General features: G+C 42.7%; 1 protein-coding gene across 1 annotated transcript in view; it reads left to right on the forward strand.

Annotated features, from left to right (window-relative positions):
* The window catches only part of PDXDC1 (pyridoxal dependent decarboxylase domain containing 1), a 399349-nt gene that overhangs the window by 303836 nt on the left and 73827 nt on the right, over nt 1-21686 (forward strand). Inside the window, exons 14-17 of the mRNA XM_078663195.1 lie at nt 8638-8701; nt 13568-13653; nt 14224-14329; nt 18410-18581. Coding sequence (XP_078519321.1) covers nt 8638-8701; nt 13568-13653; nt 14224-14329; nt 18410-18581 — 428 coding nt within the window. The remainder of the gene's footprint in view (nt 1-8637; nt 8702-13567; nt 13654-14223; nt 14330-18409; nt 18582-21686) is intronic.

A 21686-nucleotide genomic window follows, 5' to 3' on the forward strand; every position in this document is an offset into this window, starting at 1 on the left:
CGAAACCGAAGGTCTCCATTGGAAAGCACAGGGTCCCTGATGTCCGTTTTTCACCCTGCACCGGCTGCCTGAGTGCAACTGGTGGTGCAGCTCCTGTGCTGGTTGTTGGCCCCTGCAGTGCTGACCTTAACCCCAGGAGCTTGGCTCCCACAGCAGAGTGGTCAGCAGCCACTAACCGAAGCCCCCATTGGGCCCCTGCACTCTGAACCCGGCCGTCCCTGTGCCGCTGGTGGTGCAGCTTGATTGCCCATCTAGACCTTGGGGAACCTTGGTCCTAAGTCCCAAAGCCACCCTTGTGAGTCTAATACTTACCTCCAAAACCAATAACCAATTTTCACCCTTAGGAAACCACGTTATAAGATTTTGGGCCTAAAACTGTTTTAAGTGTGGAACTGCTAATGTATGGAGAAAAGCTCAATTGCAAAGTATATAAAGTCGTACTTACCTTGCATGTAGAGATCCTAAGGTGTGATATCTTTTTTTAAATATATATTTTTTTAATTTGCCAACGTACAAAGAAAATACAAAGAACATTCATTGAAGCGCCCACCCCCCTGCCCCCACCCCTCAATGAGAAAAAAGCTACGTATAAGTTTTAAAGAAAAGAAGGCACAGCAGGAAAGGATGTACGGAAGAAGAAAATGTATACTAGGAAAAAGTAAAAAAAACTGAAAATAAGAAGAATACACTAGAGAACCAGGAGTCAGCTAAAAAGAAGAGAGTCAAAAGAAAGAAAAAAAAAAGGGGCGAAGTGGTGATTATCCTGACTGTGCCAGCCAGGAGGTCAGATTTTCCCACACCTCAAGACCCTTTTTCCGGCCTTTACGTCCCTTCCTGGAATAAACAGCGATTTCTAGGTGATAGGTAGCGATAAATCGGGCTAACCATCGTGAGAATGACAGGGGCTTCGGATCGAGCCAGGCAGAGGCCACACATATTCTCCAGACTGTCATCGCAATGAAAATTAGGCCATCTCTTTTCAGCCGTGAGGTCTCGGTCTGTGTTCCCAGCATGTTGATAGTAGGATTTAATGTTATAGGCTGAGTTGTAACTTCCCTTAGAAATTCCTGTATGCGGTTTAGAGTACTGGAGAGCTTTAAGCATGTGGAGAAAATATGGATGGAGTTAGCCCCATATTCCGAGCATCTAGGGCAAAGAGTGCCTTGGCCAGATCCCCACTTCGCAATCTTGCTGTGAGTAAAATACAGAAAAAAAATAGTTTTGAAATGTTGTGCCTGTAATTTGGCTGAGATTAAAATGTTCTGAAACAAAGCGAGTGAGTTAAAGAAAGTGCTGCTGGGAGAATTGAGTTTGTTGTGCCATTTGTCAGCTATGTTCTGTAAATCGTCAGGGGTCTGTCTGTTTATAATGTTGTATAACAGGCCAATTCGAGGGGTTGATGGTTTACGTAAAGTGTTAAGTAAGTCAGTTTCCCTGAATCCAGAGCCCCCCCCGCCTTCCTAGACAGAAAATCAAAGACAGAAAGATATTTGAAGGCATCTTCATTCTTAAGGTTATATTTGGCCGATAAGTCAGAAAAGGGTATTACCCCTTCACAGGTGATGAGATCTCCCAGTTTTAATATGCCGGCCTTATGCCAGTCTGAAAAATAAGCCCTGCCAAAGATGGCAAACAGGCTGTCATTATTCAGTGTGGGAGTATAGTGATTAAATCTGCCCAGCCTAAATATTCTGCGGATACTGCGAAAAATTTTAAGAGTTCAGAAGTGTCTTAAATCTCACCCGTTTGTAGTATCCGTAGGTGGTTTCCCGAAGTAAACCGCCCCAGCATTGTTCACCCAACAGTAGCTGAAAGGGCGAGGAGAGCCCTGATGTATAAGGGAGTGGAGCTTCTTTTAACAATTCTGAGCTATACTGTAGCACCGAAGCCCAGGAGTAAAGAGTGACATTAGGGAAAGACCAACCCCCTCGCTCTTTTGGTAAACATAATTGCCTTAGAGCCCTCCCGGGTTGAGAATATGCCCAAATAAACTGTGTAAATATTTGTTGGAATTTTTGCAGGTTTGATTTACTAAATTCCAGAGGTATTGTTTGAAAGAAATATAAGAGTTTAGGAAAATATGTCATCTTTATGACGTTACATCTGCCAACCAGGGTTAGGTGTAGGTTGTTAATTTGTTTCAGAGCCTTCCTGGTATGTATGGCCAGTGGAGCTAAATTGTCTGTGACAAAATCTCATCTAGATTTGAGGAGATGGACTCCTAGATATTTGGCCTTAGAAACTACCCTGTAGTCAGTCCAGGATATTTGGCTATTTGTTATTATTTGAGTTTTGTTCTGGTTCAGGGCATAGCCAGAGAGCCTCCCAAACTTTTGTGCTTCATTTTCAAGAGCCGCTATGGCATTTGAGGGATCAGGTGAGGTGATAGCCAGATCGTCAGCGTAGGCCATGATCTTGGTGCAGATACCTTGAAAGTTAACTGGGGGAATCTCATTATTTCTCTCTATTTTTTTGATGAAGTGATCCAAATAGAGGGCAAACAGCAGAGGGGAGCAAGGGCATACCTGTCTGGTGCCCTGGGAGATCTCAAATTGCCCGGTTAGTTGTCCATTAATGGAGACACAGGCTGTTGGTTTTACGTAGAGAGCTTGTATCGCCTGTATGATCTTTGGCCCAAAGCCCATTCTACTCATGACTGCCCACAGAAATAGCCAGGAGACCCGATCAAAGGCTTTCTCAGCGTCCAAGAGTGTAAGTGACATCGGGTCTCCGGCGGCCTGTGCGGCGTCAAAAAGAGTGATAGCTCGTCTAAATGCTCAGTTGTTCCTTTCTTCGGGATGAACCCGTGCTGCCACTCTGAAACCAAGGATTCAGCCACTGAGGAGATTCTATTAGCTAATATTTTGGAGAAGATTTTTGAATCTCAATTGATGAGTGTAATAGGTCGGTAGGAGCTCATCTCTAGTGGGGATTTATCCTTTTTAGGAAAAATAGCTATTCTGGCCATGGATGGTAACGCCCTGTTAAATATAGAGGTCATTACTTCTGTAAGGATTATTTTAATTTGTGGGGCAAAGGTCTTATAGAACTCTACTGGGATGCCGTCCAACCCAGTAGCTTTCCCGTCAGGGAGGCTGTTTAGGGATTCCAGTATCTCATCCCATGTAGGGGTTAAGTCTAATATTTCCCTATTATCTGAGGAAAGAGATCGGAGATCAATCTCGCTAAGATAGCTGGTAGTCTCGCTTGAGATTAGGTCATTTGGACCAGGGTTCTCCTCTGTGTAAAGTTTGGAATAGAAATCCTGGAATCCCTTTCGTATGAGATCAGTGTCATTAGTCTCACTTCCTGATGGGAGTTTAATTGTGTGTATCTCGCTGCAGGAAGCCTGTTGCCTGGTCCTAACAGCCAAATGATGCCCAATACTATCGCTGCACTCATAGTTTTTCTCCCGGGAGCTAGCCCATTTTGCAGCGGTCTCCTCAGCAAAAATTGCCCCAATTCCGGCTCTGGCCAGCACTACCTCCTTCTGGACTGTTTCAATATCTTGCCCTGCTTGAATACAATGGGTTAGTTTAGTTTCAGCTATCTTTAGCTTCCCCTGTAAGTTATTTATCACCATCTTCTCTTCTTTATTTATGCGCACTGAAAATCCAAGGGTCTCGCCCCTAATCCCAGCTTTTAGCGTGTCCCAAACTGTCATAAGGGAGGCAGAGCCAATGTTAATATCTAAAAACTCCTGTAACCAATCTTGCATATGTGTCTTATATAATGGGTCCTGTAACAGAGCTTTTTCAAAGCTCCAGGTGGAAGCCTCTCTAGGTTTCCCCAGTCCTCTGATGTTAATGATGAAGGGATTGTGATCAGACATAAAGCGTTGGCAAGATGGAATCTGCCTGAGCTCACGCTGCTCGACTGCTCACGCCGGACGCGTTAACACTCGGCTAGCTGCCCTGCGCCTTTCACCGGGATGCTGGATCGTCACGCACGCCAGTCCCGTGGTGCAACGAGAACATCGAGGCTGCTTTCTCCTGGAGGGGGCTTCTCTCTGGAAGTACTTGGCTGCCCAAAAATGTGTTTGTGCTGCCCGCACTGCTCGGAAGACATTGGTGCCGCAAGCGCGGTCCGTTTGGATTTTAGCTGCTGTAGCTTTAATTCTTTGTCCTGCATCCCTCACAGCCTTCAACAAGGGCAACGGACTCCTGGACTATCGGATTTTATCCCTGAAGGGTCCACTCGAAGCCAGCAGGAGCGTCATGAGTGCCCGGTGGGCACGTAGAGGCGCTAAACTAAAAACACCTACTGCCACCAAGGACTCCAAGGATGCCGCTTCTGCTGCCACTGAGGGAGCGCCTAAAACCAAGCCTGAGGTCAGTGGGGATAAAAAAGTGGTGAGTAAACTGTTGGGCAAAACGGGGGGGGGGGGAGGGGCTCTGTCCAGAGACCCCAAAAAAACTGAAGCTGCTCATCCCCCCCCCTTTGCAAAAATTTTCCTGGGAATAAAAAAAATGCTGCCAAATCTCCGCAATAAACCCCCCCTCTCCCATCCGTAACCTACCAGCAGGAAGTGCAAACCCAGGTGCACAACAAGCGGGGAGCGCTGTAGAAAGTGATGCCTTGTCCACCAGTCCAGAAAACGTCACGGTTGCGCTAACAGAGCCCACAAGAGGTCAAGATGGGCTCCCCCATGCCCCTGCTTCAGCGCACCCACACGCTGACACCACCATTTCTCTGACTCAGCCCGCCCCATAATCACAGGTGTCTGACAATATACTCGGGGAGAATAGCCCTGGAATCCCGCTGACCACCTCTGACCCTGGCAAAGCAGGGACCAACAAAGTTATCCAAAACTTGGTGGTGCCCCCCGGCTCCCAGATTCCTTGGACCCCTGAAGCAGGAGCGGAAGATTTCTACTCTGTGTCAGACAGTAGTCCGACTTCCTCCAATGAGGACGGATCCGAGGAGGCCAGCGAAGGGGACAGTGAGGTCTCACACAGGGATACAGGCACGGTTCAGCGTCCCAAAAAAACCATCAGCAAAAACAAACGCCGCAGCCAGCTTAAGTGGGACTATTCTGACTCTCAAATGTCATACCCCCCGGATGAAGACTATTTAAACTCTACTCAGTGGGGAAGTACAAAGAGCCTGCAAACAGACACCTCTGAACCCTCCCTAGCCTCCATCTTGTACTCTATCAAAGATTTTCACGAAGAAGTTCGGGTGGACAGTCGTATCGCTAAGAATGCTGCTAAAAAGCTGCAGGGTGGGCTGAGGTGACAACAAAACCTGTGCTGACATCAGTGATCGGGTCACTATGGTGGAAGCACGAACTGAACACCTGGAAACAGAAGCCCTGGCCACCAAACAACAGGGGGAGTCCAATACAGCTTGCATGGTAGATATGATGACAAAGATGGAGGAACAGGAGAATCGTCAGCGCCGGAACAACCTCCGCCTACTAGGTATTCCGGAGGGGAAGGAGGGGGATGACCCAAGACGCTTCATAGTTAAACTACTACAGGACTCCTTCCCTGATCATCTGGGCTGGGACTGGGATCATGAAGTACAGAGGGCACACCGGTTCCCTTTTCACCAGAAGCGACAACACAACAGTGGCAACCCATCAGGAGGGCAACCAAGGGTATTCCTAGTTTATTTCGGAAATTTCCTCCTCAGACAGATGATCTATGATCAGGCCCGCTTCAACTCAAAAAAAGGAGCCAACGGGATAACCTTCTTCGCCAAACCAGACTTCTGCCATCAAACTGTTGAACGAAGATGGCGTATGAGGCAGCTAATCTCCCCTTTTCAACAGCAGGGTGCGGAAGTGTATCTTATGAATCCTTCGAGGCTCAAAGTAATTTCCAACGGAAGCACTAAGGTTTTTTCTCTCCGAGATTAAAGCTGGGGAGTTTCTGGAGGAATTGAAATCCAGGAAGAAATAATACATATAAAATTTGTCTGTTGCAAAAAACCAGACCTGAGCCACGCACCCATTGACCCTATTTGACTTTATTTGACTTTATCTGACACTTTCTTCTGTTTTTCTCATGCGGTTTATTTGTCTTCCATACTATCTTTGCATCACCCCACATTACACAGAGCACACAGAGGGATGGGAAAGGCACCTCAATAGGAAAGTTTGGCACAGAAAATTTAAGCACTAGTTTTTTAATCTTCTTCACACATACACATGTATATCTAAAACACACCTGTTATGATACAGGACGAGATATTAGGAGTCTGTCGTGTTATTGTTCTTCTGTTTTTTTGTTTTCCTTTAAATGGCTAAGTTAGATACATTAAGAATTGTCTCTGTCAATATATGTGGGTTAAATGACCGCTCGAAAAGGCAAAATGTGGCCCAGGGGCTCCGATCTTTGGGAGGGGACAGTAACTGCATACAGGAAACTCACATTGAGGGCTCCCAGAAGCACCTATTAGACTCCTTGGGGTTCCGAGTCTTGGGGGCCACCACACAGGGCTCTAAAACCAGGGGGGTTGGAATTCTGGCTGAGAGAAGACTCCCCATCGCTTTGCCCAGGGTCAAGGCTGATACTCTAGGCAGATGGGTGATTACTGAGTGTCTTATCTCTAACAACCCCCCCTTTAGCCTCTGCTCAATCTACGGAAGCAATACAGATGACCCAGGAGTCATCAACTTGGTTTCAGGAGAACTAGCACACTGGCCTACACCATTGTACTATGCGGTGATCTTAATCTACATTTGCCTTCCAACTGGGATACTAACAGCCACTGGAAATACAAGGGTAGGAAGCCCTTGGTTTATCAGGCTTTGACAGACCTTGCAAAGATGCACGGCTTAAGAGATTGTTGGGCTACATTGAATCCCTCACAGCCTGGTGACACATTTTTCTCTCTCCCACACCACACCCTTGTTAGGCTAGACTACTTCTTTCTCTTATCTAAGGTGTGATATCTAGGCATACCACCCCAGTACTCAAAGTAATCCAAAGTAACTCAAAAGTAATTTGAAAATACTTACTGTGTGATGCAAACTGCATTTGAAAGTGATAGAAACCTGTAACAGTTGTAATTTCAAGCACAACTGCATTACCTTAAACAGTCTTGCATTTTGAAAGTATATATTACTCACGTGTGGCAAGTCCTTGGTTCTAATACAAATCATGAGTATATCTTTTTTATACTTACCTGATAAATCTGGATTCTGTCTCTGACTGTATCAGTCCAAGATTAAGTGAATACAATAAATGCTTAACACACCCTCTGGATGAGCCTAAATGTTCACCCACACTACCACAAAGAGAGCTGTTACTACTTACCTAATTTAGCCTCTGCTATACCTCTGGGGACTCCCTGGACTCTGTGCACACTATACCTCATTTTGGTATAGTATATATAGAGCTAGCTTCCTATATAAGGTAAATGTACCTCAATGTATGCAGCATTAGTTGAACTTTTTTTCAACTAACTGCTGGCCTTCTCCCTTACAGTTCTTACCTATCTATGTCTTAACAAGTCAACTTTGGAACACAGCCTTCGTAGCCTTTAATTGATCCGTGTGTTGATAGTGAGATAGTTTCAGTGTAATACGTAGGTCACCTATGGTGATGCTGTACTTTAAGTAATGCCCTTATCCCCTACATGAGTCCGATATGAACCATGAAATTGCCATCTTTATAGAATTGTATATATTCCAGTCTTAATTAACTGTATTACTAGCATTATCAGTTATTCATCGGATATAGAGGAGCAATTATATGAGTGACTGTACTATACAAGCAGGATTGTATTGGATTTTCTTTCCAAAGTGTAATGTTGTGACATAGAATCCTGTGCCTGACATTGTTTATCTTACTAATCTAACCCTGTTAAACTCACTATTGCTTCCTGGTACGGTTCTGCTACCAGTTCAGCAGATCTGTAATTTAGCCATGTGGGCAGTGTCCTGTAAATTTGGAAAACATTAATGTTTGCGCTCTCATGCAAGAGTAAACTTGGTGTGGGTGATCTGTCTTGCTCACATTTTTGGTTACATTTTCTTTTTTCCTGGAAACCTGTTTGCTGCACCTCATGTTAATACTAATAGGTGAATATTTGTAAAATGAATACTGTTCAGTCAAAAGTAACAACTATTTATGGTGGATAATCTGCTTGCCCTGCAGATTCTTCCAGCTCACTTTGGAAGCCTTTAGGGATATTTTTGGCTGAGCCATTGTCAAGAGCTGGGTTAGTGTATGAGAACTTCAACAATTAATGACCGCCTCATTGTACTAAGGTTACTCAATGTATTCCATTGCCTTGCCTGCTATAATACTGTTCTTTCTACTCAAAGGCAACTAATGTCAGGGTCCTTGGGTAATTTTATGGTGATATTACATTGGTATAGTACCTATAAATGTGCATTGTGACATACTGTAATGTTCTATTTGCCCTTGGTTGCTCCCTGTGATGTCCGTGGATGTTTCGGTAGTGTTGTAGGTATCTCTAGCAAATCTTACATCTTGCTTGGGGACAGAAGAAATTCTGGTGTCTTGCCTAAAGAATCTACAGAGGAAATTAATCACAAATGTTGCTACCATGTATGTGGTGTTTAGCCCTTATTCCATTAATACTCATTACCCGATAACTGGGTTTCTGCCATAAAGTGAAATAGTCAAACAGTTAAATATATATATGTTACTTACTTTAAAGGTTGAGGATGAATCAAGTTCTCCAGTCGTGGTGTTCAAGTTTTACCAGGAACATGAAATAACAGGTATACAGTTTTGTTATGAGAATGATTTTAATGCATAGTTATGAATGTATGCATTTATTAAAATAAGGTTATGTTATTACCATAATGCAGTTTTTGTTTTAAACTTAGTAGTCCTGTAGCAATGTGGGGGACCAGATTCATTCCTATGTAGACTGGACCACCAATTGATAGGCAGGACTCTTGGCGCCATAGACCAGCCCGGAGTGACCTGGATGTTCTTAGACAACATTCCATTCCAGAGAACTGGTGGTGCAACATTCTATCAGTAAGGTTAATCCCAATGCCTTCCTCACCACCCCACCTAATCATGAGTCTTGGAGAACAGAGACATTTGGCAAGCGTATCTTTTCCTACATGAGTCTTGCTCTGCAATCAGTGAACACCAGCTGTATCTCATGTCACTACTCCCAAGCACTCTGGGTCACGGCGGCCCAAGTCTTACTGGCAGTTCCAAATTACTTCTGAGCTTACCGGACACAGCTATCCGTGACCTAGATAAATTTGTGATCCCTCAGGCTTAGGGGCGTGCAACTGCTTTAGTTGAGCAAGGGTTCCAGTGTGGCACTCCAGGAAACGTCTGGTTGAGGCCTACGGGCCTTCTCCGTGGATGTCCAAGCATCCCTGATGGACATTCCATTTGATGGCACTCTCCTTTTTGGCATAAAAGTGGCCCTGGAACATTTTAAAGAAAGCAGGGCCACAGCACGCTCTTTCAGCCTATCTACCTCATCCAGTCTTTTCAATGAGCAATTTCGTCCCTTTAAAGGTTAAGGTAGGGGTTTTCAATACCGCCAATGCCAGATGCCCAACAGGTCTCCCAGCCCTTTCGAGGTTGAGATCGGAGTTTGCAAAGGTGCAATACCCAGGACATCCGAGACCATCTGGTCATTTTGCAGTAGGAAGTGCAGGACCTTTTGGCCATGGAAGGCCCCAGCCTCTGAAGTAGGAGTTGGGTGGTAATTCCGCTACTTTCTGATGCTGAAGAAGAACAGAGGCCTTACTCAGATTTTAGAAGTCAGGTACTGAGGGACGCTTATTACTATATCCCCATCCTGCAGGGCCACAGGCACGGGTGGTTCACTGTATTCCAGGAGCATTTGTAGCTTTGACGGTGGTGGTCGCAGCACACCTTTGTGGGTTAGAGGTAGCAGCCTTCCCCAACTTCGACTGCGGATGGTGAACCATCTCATGCCTTTGGGGTTCACTGTAAATTTGCCGAAGTCAAACCTGACTCCTTCGCAGACGCTCTCTTTCATCAGAGCCATTCTAGATACAGAACGTTTTTTTACCTTTCCCCTGGAAAGGAGAAAGTCCAGGGCATTTGGACTATGTTCCCAAAGTTTCAGCCTCTGTCCTGGATCCTGGTTTTGTTGGCCGCCTGTATCTTGCTGGTAAAACATGCCAGATGGCATATCCAAGCCGTGCAGTGGGACCTGGAGTCCCAGTGGGCACATCAGGGGAACCTGTTGGATTGTACCCAGAATTTAGAGGAGAATGCAAAAGATGTGCAGTGATTGAGCTGGATTGGGATTGGGTCCGTGGCAGACTCCTCTTTGCTTCACCCAGGATTGACACTGGTCACAGATGCATTGCTTCTGGGATGCGGAGGCCATCAAGGAAAGGTGTAGATCAAAGGCCTTTAGTCTTCGGAGGAAATTCAACTCCACATCAATTTGTTGGAGTTGAGGATGATTTGCTTATTGTTGAAGGCCTTCATGTCCACCGGTGCTGGTGCTCACTGATTACACCACCACCATGTGAAAGCAGGGCTGGGTGGGGTCTTGGGTCTTGTGCCAGGAGGCTATATGCTTCAAGGTGGCTGGGCTGCCAAGGAGTTTCTCTGGTGGTGAACAATCTTGCGAGATCTCTAAATGCCAGGGTGGATGAGCTCCGCTGTCGATGCTTAGCAGACCACACATGGCAGTTACACCCAGAGGTGGCTAAGGGCATTATCCATAAACACTGGCTGGATATTTTCACCAACTTTGCACATTGGAGTTCCCATGAAGGCTGTTTCTGAGACATTCCTTCTAGAATTAAGCTCTGGTCTCCTATATGCCTTTCTGCTGCTGCTGCCGCCTCTCCTGCCCTGAGTTCTGAAGGTGTTAGGCCGGCTATAACCCTTCCGGCATTCCTTGTACTAACGTCTTCTCTGTAAGAAGGAAGAGTGGCTCCATCGTTTGGACCCTAAGAGAGAACTTAGCTTTTACATAGGTCACACCAGTGACTATTGGGTAGGTGATCATATCTTTGTGGAGGTCTTTGGTGATGATCTTCCTGGTAGATTCCTAACTGTTGGAAATGTTCCCTTTCTGTTACTCAAACTTTTTGCCGAACCCAATTTGTGCTGGCTATAGAACTCTGGGCACTTTACCGGTGCTAACCAGTGATAAAGGGCTTGTACTCCTCTTTTCACCATGTTAAAACTGGTATTCTCCTAATTAGCATATGTAGCTTACCTATAAGTCCCTAGTATCTGGTACCAAGGTGTGCTCAGTGTCTGTAATTTAAATGTCACTAAGTGGACTGCAGCACATATTCTTCCATCCACTACAGAATCAAACATGACAGCAGGCCTGCCACCAGTAGCCTGTCTGTGCAGCTCTTAACTGTACATTTTACCTATCAAAATAACCCTTTGGCATACCTAAATCTTCCTTTAAAATATTTATAAGTAACTCCCAATTAGCCCTTATTGCTTATAAAGGCAGGATGCATGGTATTTAAAAGCAGGACATGTATATGTTTATTGTTAAACATGTTGGTACATTGAAAATGCCCTAAAGCTATTTTCACTGTATAAGGTATGGCTGTTCCACGGGTAAACACTGGGATGCAATACTAAGTATGACTTCTGTATTGCAGAAATTGGACTGCTTAGACTAATAGTTAAACAACTACTTTTAATTCATGTCTGTTACCTTATTGGATTTTTTTTTATCATTTTGGTGTAATCTCGTCTATTGAATTTTACTCTATTTTTCTAATTCATGTTGGGATTTTTATTATTTTGCATGTTGACTGTATTGCTATTTTAGCACTACATAAATACTTTGCACATTACTTCTAAGTTTAGCCTATCTGCTCTGTGTCATAGCTACTATGGGATTGAGTTCAGGTTAATGTAGTATATTTATGGTTCACCCTGTCAAGTATTCAGCTTATCATTTGCGGTGGGTACTTACCCCCTCAACTAATAACCCAATTTCTTACACTCACCGACCCTTCCAACTCCCTGTTTTGTGAACAGATGCTTTTTCCATCTGAAAAGATCAAATTTAGAAATTTGCATCTAGTCTTAATCAATCTGTCAATAGTCTGTGTGCTTGAGGATGCGGACAGCTTGAGAAAGCAAATTTCATCAGTGCACATGGGTGGTGTTTATATGCAAATCTGCTCGTTGCATGGGTGGCGTTTATATGAGACTTGGCTCGTCACTTCCGGAGCGGGACAGTGTCTGCGTAGGCCACACAATGCCACCTGCCAGCATGGAGGAGTACTGATTCAAAGTTTCTGGACCCAGTCTGATGCCTGAGGAATCAGCGGTTAGATAGAGAATCCACTAGAAAGTTCATTACCAAAAGTAAGTCACTCGTTAATCTTGTTTCCTACCTTAAAATGCTGCATACATTTGAACTGACACACCTGACTAGGATGTGGCTTCGCTTCTGTGCACCTCTGTGGAGTCAACAAGTCACACTCATTTTGGACTTAAGCTTCAAACACAATTAATTACATACCAGGAACAAGACACCTGGAAGCTTTTCTCCTGAAAGTTAAAACATTCCTGCAGTCAAATAAAGTAATGAATTTTAAGCTTTAGCTTGGAAGAGCTCGCGTTGGACTGCTTTTTGAGTGAATAGAGTTGCCCCTGACCCTTGAAGCTTTTCCTGCTGATTGAGGTCTGAAAGGCAGGCCAACACTAGCCTAGAAGAAAGCGTGCCCAAGAGTTACAATGATCACCTCACCTGCACCAAACCCAACACAAGTCTGCATCAAATGAGCATTATGGATGTGCCGGAGACACTAAAAGAGTATACTGCATTCAAGACCTGCTGCTATACTTCTACTGTATAGTCTGCTTGCAAGTGCTTTGGCCTATGATCTTGAAGTGGACAAGGAATTTTGCTTTGAGAGGTTCTTTTGGAGAGCCATGATTACTTATTCTATACAAAAGAAATGCACTAGTACCAAAGTTCTTTTGACACCACAGGTGAATGGCAGTGCACACACCCTAGAAGGGTTTGGCTGGCCCAGAGTTCAAAGAAAAAGCATTATATAACACAATTATTTCGTGAATGTTTTAATGCCCTTTCCTGCTCTGTTGTTTAAAGTCATGCATTGGTGAGAACTATATAGCTTGTGAACCGTGATCTAGTAAACGGAGTTTGGATCAAATCCACAGAATATTTTTACAGAGATAAAATGTGTGGATCAGGCAGTGCACGTTTGCTTCTCTCGTCACAAGAGATTAATGATGTGTACACTTAACTAGAGACTATTGCGCTGTCAAACCACGCAATGTGTGCACACCTTATTGAACAATATCCTACCATATATTTTGTGCACACTGTCATTTACTTGTACGGAGATAAAACTCATGAATTTTGGCTAAACTCAGACCCAAATATTAGTATACTTACGCACACGACTTTCAGTCTGTCAAAACTGTGATAGCTTTTGATGACACCCAAACTATATTCACTGCCTCTTGCCTTGGAAAAACATGCCTTTTAACCCATGCGATGCCTGAACTTTATTTCCATGTGTGTCAAAAGATAATGGAGTGTTTAATACTTGTATTAACTGTTCGTCTAAATAGCACATAATAATCGAATAGTAAATATTTTTCTCTATTCTGCTTAGGTCAACTGCACTATGGTACTTCGTCAATGACAACTCAAGATCAGTCCGTCACTGACAGAGATGTTTGCGATGCCCTCAATCAGTGGGTAAGATACCCCCCCCCCGCCCCAACCACCAAGGTACTGATAGCCCCAGTACAAGCAACCCTGTGGTGCAGAGCCCAAAGTATTTCAGTGGCTGTAGCAGTGGCAAAGCATACAAAGTAATTCATATCTTGCATGACTTTAGATTCCAGTTTAGCTACTGAAGTCACAGCTTTTGTCAAAGGGAATATTTAATGCAAGTCTACATGTGAAAGAAGCAACCTTTAAACATAATCATGACCGATCTCTTATGTTTTTTAAGATCCAATGCATGGTCATTCTTTCTCTGTTTGGGGCATGTCTATACATAGTTTTTATATCTGTTTGTGATTATGGTTACTTGGCATTCTCCCCATTCATGTAGAATTCATATATTGTTACAATTGTAACTTTTGTCCGCCTTTTACTGAAGAGTAACCACCTCCAGCATAAACTTTAAAATCATTCCCAGTGAAGTTTTTTTTTTTAGCATCGACATACACAGTAAAATCTCCTATGATTCATAGTGTGAGAAAAAAAAAGAATTCAATATACTGATTTTTACTATTTTACAAAAATTGTGTTTCTCTCCAGTTAGGGGAACAGTTGGCATTGTTGGTTCCTGCAAGCGGGGTTGATGCAGTAGAGCTTGAAGATGAAGGCATATGTGTGCGCTTCAGTCCTCTGATGACATCAGCAGGTAACCACATATGGTTGTCCCTGTTTACACTGTTTGAATGATAAACAACTCCCACTCAGACACATTGATTTAACAAATGTACCGAACTACCCAGGTTTCATTCTAAGATAAATCTGTATCCCATTGCCTCACAAGAGACTCTGTTCCTTACTGTCATTTCTTCTTTGCAAAGCTGGCATGCCTCGATCTGTACCAGGGACTGGACTTAGTGTTTGTGATTCAATACAAGCCCGAGTGATATTCTGAGTAGAAGGAATTTAGAAGAGGAATGGAAGGTATGGCAGTAGCATCTCTAGTTCAGGGTGCAAATCACTATTTTTAAATGCATAGTCCCCACTCCAGTTGACAGAACTCAATTCCACACCCAAATTCCCTCCTTAAACCTCTTACATTCCCTCATCTGCATGGGCTGACGATGGCTGCAAGGAGACAAGACTACAAATATAATGTGGCTTCCGTTGAACATGAAGCATGACTCCTTCCTGGCTACCATTATGCCTACCAAGAAGAGTGGTTCATCACTGCACTTAAAACTGCATGTGCCTTCATAAGCTGAACTGTTCCTTGGGCTGCAGGGGTGTGAAAGATCTGTGGCAAACTGAACAGTAGGAGCCTGTCTGCTGTTTCCCACTACCAGTAGTTAGCAACAACCTCACCTGTATGTGGTTGCTTCTGCTGTGCTGGAGTGAGAGGGGTGCTAATGCTGAAGTGCATGTTACTAATTGTTTTCCCCTGTAGTTCCATTTTCTCCCTGCTTCTCCTCCGACCTAATGTTGAAGTGTATGCTCATTGATGTGTTAGAAGGAGCAGGGAGAAATCGAAGCTGGCTCCAGATGGTCACGTCTGTACAGCTCACATATGATATGATTAAGCAATTAATCACTAGTCTCTATTGTACTCTATGGTAATGCATTCTTTGTTGTTGATTAGGCGGGAGATGTTGAGTATGTTGTTGATGCAGGTTAATGATCTTGCTCCACTTTTTCTGAAAATATTTTAAAGATTCCAAAGGACCATAATTCTCTGAACAGGTTGCATTAGAGGGATTGTAATTTGATTCAACCCAGAGGAGAACCATGCAAGGAATCTTCAGCTCACATAGAACATGTATGAAATAGCCACCTTCAAGAATTGATCTACCATGGATAGTTACATCAGTTCGACCCAAGGTGCCCATCATTAATGGGCATTCTGTCTCCACAGGCTTGAGCTCCATCTCAGAGACTGGTTTGGAAGATCTTTTCCCCCTCATCTCCTATTGATGTTTAACATTGCCCTTTTATGATGTAATTTCTCTTACTTTTTCATTTACGTTTTTATAACTCTGGTGGTAACTTTGGATTTTTACCGGAGCACTCAAAAATAATGTTCCATTCATTAATGCTGGTTTCTGTGAGCTTGCCATGCAGGCCTGTAATCTATTGGTTCCTGATGCCCACTCATATCACATCCAGAATCTTTCTTGCCATCTTGAAGATTGTAACCAAAATGCCATCATAGCAAGCAAACTAAATACTTTCATCACTAAGTGATGGTTTTACCCACTTCACCAAAGTGGTGAAGGCTATTTTTGCCATGTATAGAGTTTAATGAATAGCGAAACCTTATGTCATAATGTGAGTTTAACACTCTTAGAGGCTTCACACTTTTTTCACTAGAGATAAGACCACGTTTCCATTGCAAAGAATTGTGGTATAGCAGCTAAAACTACCCCATATCACTTTTATTGACGTTGCTTCCTGGATGTGCTTTCCCTGCACAGATTCAGCTTTTGGTCCATGGGTACTCAGCGTTCCGTTTGCTTGAAGCCTAATATGGCATATCATGTCTCCCCTCCCTGGCATTTTTAGGGCAGTGTATTGTGTCCCAATTCGTTGGGAATAGGGGAAAATATTAAGGATATGTATCTTCATGGCGATTCTGGAACTCTGCAGTTCCTTCTGTTCCTTCTGTTGCTCCTTTGCACACAGCCATCCTCCCATTAAATAAAGCTGGACCTCCAACCAGAAAAACAGGATAAGGACAGTTATGGTGCAGGACTAGGGTAATTGGTCAGTGTGCGTGCGTGTGTGTGTCAAGAGGATACATTTGTAGAGTCTCTCTACAAACATTTTATAATGACAGAATTTTATGGAAAAGATTGCAATGTTTTCTGTAGCATTTACAACCTACCATTCTTTCCTTCTTTTTCTGCACCAAGGTTTTTAACTTGGAGTATTTAAACCCCCAATTTTGTGCCCTTCTGAATGAATTTTCTGTATTTTGTATAATTTTGGATGGCTCCTTTATTTCTTATAGCGCAAGTATCGAGTGCAAAAACAAGAAGTCTTACTCTAAGCTTATGTATGATATCCATGTTTGTAGAGTCCTATATTAAATTCTGCTTGTATCATATTTTGCCATCTTCTGAAATGAAATGTAACTGCAAGTGAGTAATATGTAAAAAACTAAATGTATCCAAGTTTGTTAGATCACCAGTCTCAATTTTCTAAGTCGGTCAGAGTAAAAACCTGCTTAACCTGCTTTGCAAATCCTGCAATATTCTGGTATGTCACGCTGCAGAAACGATTTGCCACTTAGTGTGAAGCAGGTGGGTGCACTGGGAAAAATCCTTAAGTGTCAGGGTTACATTGACATTTTAAAATACAATGGGACCCATTTAGCATAGACTCGAACATCAGTGATGCAGAAACTCAAACAGAAGCCTTGGAAATTCACTTGTGATCTTCAACCCCGTATTTGACAGAAAATCCCGTCTGGTGCTCTATGCTATACCTCTTTTCAAAGGACTTACTTTTAAAATTGTGCGATCAATTTTACAAGTATGGACCTATTGAATCTCTCTGCTGCTAATACAGAGTAAGCAATATAGAAATAAATCCAAAATAATACTGACCTCTTCTAGTAAAATGACTGACCTTTTAAATGAACTTTCAGGACTGTGATGTAGAATAGTTTGTCCTGTTTCATTATTATAAAAAGGGTTATAGACCGTTACAGCTAAAGGTCCGTTAATAACTAATTCAAAAAGAATGAGCATAAACAAACCTATTAAAGTAAATGGTGCAATACCAATGAATGCATTTTCAGAGTCTTTTTTTTCTTCTTTTTAATAAAAACATTTGGGACAGCTCCATTTAGAGAATCATAATAATGCAAAGATGTGTCCGATAATTTTTAGCAGTATACCGCATAGCTATAGCAATGCAGTGATATAATCAATAGAGAAAAACACAATAAAAAAATAAAAACACTAAACCCATCTTGTCAGTGAGTCTTCTCTCGAAAACATACACCTTGCTGTAACAAGAAAATAAATACACACGTTATTGATGGTTGGGACGATTTCTGAACCCTCTGATCCTTTAAAAATGTTAAAACCCATTTCATTCTTTCCTATATTTAAACTACCTCACTCCACTTCGGCAGATCCTTTAAGGATTTCTAAACACAGCATGATACTACTTTAGTATTTTGCCTATTTTTGAGGAACTGTTTTATACTGGTTTCAGTTTTTGTCTTGACTGTTTTTATATTTCTTTGCTAATCTGGCATCTTCCTCCATGTTCCGGAGATGACAATTCCAAGTCATTATTAGTTATTAACAGTTGTGTGTCACCACCAACTGGAAATCTAGACCTTTGCCAATCACTAGTAGCCTGATATTTCCCGAAAGCTTGCTAAGGGTGCCTGGACCATTCTGCATAGACTTGCCATGGTCAGAGAACATTTTATGGCATCAGTGATAGAACTGTGTTTGTGGTGGACAACAGAAAATGCTTTTAATTTTTGTTCATAGCTCTGAAAGGACACTTAAATGATTGATTTTAAGAAACCTCTGTAATACTAACTGCTCAAGTGCAAATATAGTGTGACATAGTTATCCATTTGGAATCCATCAGCAAGCTCCACCAATACTACCCAGTCTCCAGTGACTACCTCGGTGCCCAGAGTAAAGGGTTTAGAGTTAAGCCTCTATTATAACAGCTAAGCTTGTGGACATTTTAATGGAAACACTTTGATCATATATATATTTATGTCTTTTCGATCATCTATATTATTTCTTTTGTAATTTTATAGTTTTAGGCACAGCTGCAGAAGATATTGACCAGTTAGTAGGCTGCCTTAAAGCAAAGATCCCAATCCTGACATGCACACTACATATGCGGGAGGAATTCAGACAAGAAGTGACCCAAACTGCCGGACTGTCCTACATTGAAGACGCTACATGGCCTGGACTTGGTGTCTTGAGGTTAGTGCTGCATTATTTTTGACCTAGTAAGGAGAACTTTATGCAATGCATGACAGTTCCATGAGAGTACAAAGTAAGACGACTTGTTCATTTTGAAAATGACAACACGTTTCTATTAATCACAGTAGGTAATGGCCATTAGCAAAGCAGATATGCACGTCCACTATATTGCATCTAATTGCGTTTTGTATCATTTCGATTTCAAGAGGTTCAAGGAGTAGCCTTGTGCATAAAATAATGCATGTTTTGCTTTATGCTTTACAAAGGATTGTTCGTCTTAGAGCAAAGAAGTATTAAATCATGTTTGTGCTTTAGCTTTATATTTATTTGGTACTTTTAAGAGTGTGACTACGAAGGAGACCTCTGTTTTTTTAATTGGTTTCCATAGTCAACATCATCTCTTTTTGTTGCCAACGTGCATGTGACATTACCAATGTGAAGCACAAGTGCCAACAAGGGCACCCAGCAGTAATTGATGATTTTTCATTAATATATGACATAAAGGGGAACTGGCAGACTGCTATCCTCATCGCTCAGATGGTCATTTGAGCCTGAGCCCAAAACTTACAGAAACCGTGCTAGAAGTGAACTGACTTTTTCGAGGAAAGAGATACATTTTTAAGATGGGTAGAAATGCAATGGAAGAAGATTCAACAATTGGAATACAAGATTTTTTATAACCCATGCACTAGATGTTTATCTGTCAAATACAACATTTTCTGGAAGATTGTTAAAAGAAGTATCTGAAAGGTTAGTGTGTTGGCTGGTCGTCATTTGGAACAATCGAGAATAGTACCTTCGCCACAATGGGATCTCAGTCAAATATTCTTTATTCGGTTCTTTTTGCAACCATAAAATAGAACATCAAAAATTAAAACAGGAAACAGACAATATACAATAAAATTCATAATGAAAAAAAATAAATTCATAATCAAAATGCTCTTCGAAGTCCATCTCACTGACTTGTGGGGTCCCACAGGGATCCTCCCTGAGCCCCACGATGTTCAACATTTACATGAGTTCATTGGCGGAAACAGTACTCCCATTCGGGGTACTGGTTGTTTCTTATGCCGACGATACTCAATTAATTGTCTCCTTGAAGCAATCTAACCAGTTAGACCCTGATCTGGCCACCTGCTTCCAGAAAGCTTTTAGTTGGATAAGCAGTTCTTTTTTGAAGCTTAACGGATCCAAGACTGAACTCTTGCTCTTTGGGAAATCCCCCCCCCCCCCAATATGGATCACCTGTGGCCTAACTGCCTAGGTCCCCCCCTGCCTCAATAAATCGAGTTAAGAGTCTAGGAGCCTGGATTGATTGCAATCTAGATTTTAGAGAGCAATTCTGCATAGTGGCAGCACGCTGTTATGGATTACTAAGAAGGTTTAGAAAGATATTTCCTATGCTCCAGTTTGCGGCGAGACGACTACTGGTGCAGGCCCTTGCACTTTCGCAGCTTGATTACGCCAATGCGCTATACCTGGGAGACCCCTGGCCACCATTAAAAGATTACAAATCGTACAGAACTGTGTGGCACATATGCTGCTGAACATTCCCAAACATTCTTCTGCTAGGCCGGCCGTCGCTACTTTACATTGGCTTCCCGTCCAGGAAAGAGTCAAATTTAAAGCCCTTTGTATCCCCCTCAAATCACTGTCAGGAAAGGGCCCGCCTCTGATTTGTACCTGGAGTCAACCCTATGTACCCAACAGAACCCTCAGATCAGGGAAAAAGGCTTAAACTGTGTACCTACGATCAAACGTGCACGCAGTGGAGGCCGACTGTTTTCATATAATGCTGCCAGACTCTGGAACAGCATTCCCTTCCACATACGCTCTGAACCTGACCATCTTAAGTTCAGAAAACTCTTGAAAACCTTTCTTTTCCATTCATTTTCTCGTAGCTTACTTGGTGTTTTAGCGCTGGGATACCCCTGGGTAACCACACATTTTACAAATGTTCATTCATTCATTCATCAACAATATAAACAAAAAAATAGGATCTATATCATATTTCATTAGTGCTACAATAAGTCCAGCTGGTGGATGGGACTCGGAAAAGCACATCCTAAAAGTTTAAACCAATAATTAAACTCAATTTTCCTACTAATGAGCCTTCCCAGAAAACCGGGCTCTACAAGTTTTAAGGCTAAAGCTTGAAGAACCCATGTTTGCGTTTTTTTCATCTGCATCTTAGTTCTATAGCTTTTCTTATTATTATTAGTGGGGTCTTTAGGTGCTGGTTTTACATTTTGCTATATTCTGAATTCTGGATTTGTCACAGTTCCCTCCTTTATTTTTAACAACCTTTCTTCACATTGTGTAATCTATTTTGTGCTTGCTAGGGGACATTTTTGCAATTTTTATTGGAGAAGTAAAGCTTTCTGAAAGGGTTTTGAAGGACTTGAAATCTTCTAACCAGTTGTTCTTGCCATGCTGGTTTAAAAGTGGTACCAATATGTTGGGAGTATGGCATTATGAGATGGACAGTTACATAGCCTTTAAGCTATTACAACACCATGACATGTATGAGTATCAATGTAATAGTCTCATGTCTGCAGGGAATAAAGCAGTGTGTTTGAATTTAAACTTGACCTCTTGAGAAATCTACACACTGATCTTCTGAAGTCATATCCTCTCATTGGTCCACTGATCACTGACCTTAGATTGTCTATTGGTGAGCTCCAGTCCAGTTTTTAGTACTGCCTAATGGAGGGTTGTGTTTTTTTCTTAAAATGGTTCCCATAGCCAACTATGCACCGAAGGGAGATTACCCTTGCAATAACATGCTGTTTGGTGGACAGTTAGGAAAAGCACTGGTTGTTAAGTGTAATGCTGCAAACACCTGATCCCGTTGGTGACACGCACAGGCTCCTCTCTCCTTTCCCCTGGGGCTACTCCATGGGATTACAGATCAAGTGCTGCAGCCGGAGTAACCTGCTGATTGAGGCTCTCCTCCGGCATTGACAACTGCCAGCTAGGATGACCTGCGGGAGGAGGCGGGTGGCGGCTGTTGAGGCCTGGTGCGTGCCCCCAGGCTGATGCCTGCTACTGGCCGGGCTGTGCAGCAGCCGCATCATAGATCCGCTGGGAGACCTGCTGATGGCG

Source organism: Lissotriton helveticus, chromosome 10 (genome assembly GCF_964261635.1).
Source record: "Lissotriton helveticus chromosome 10, aLisHel1.1, whole genome shotgun sequence".
Classification (NCBI taxonomy): Eukaryota; Metazoa; Chordata; class Amphibia; order Caudata; family Salamandridae; genus Lissotriton; species Lissotriton helveticus.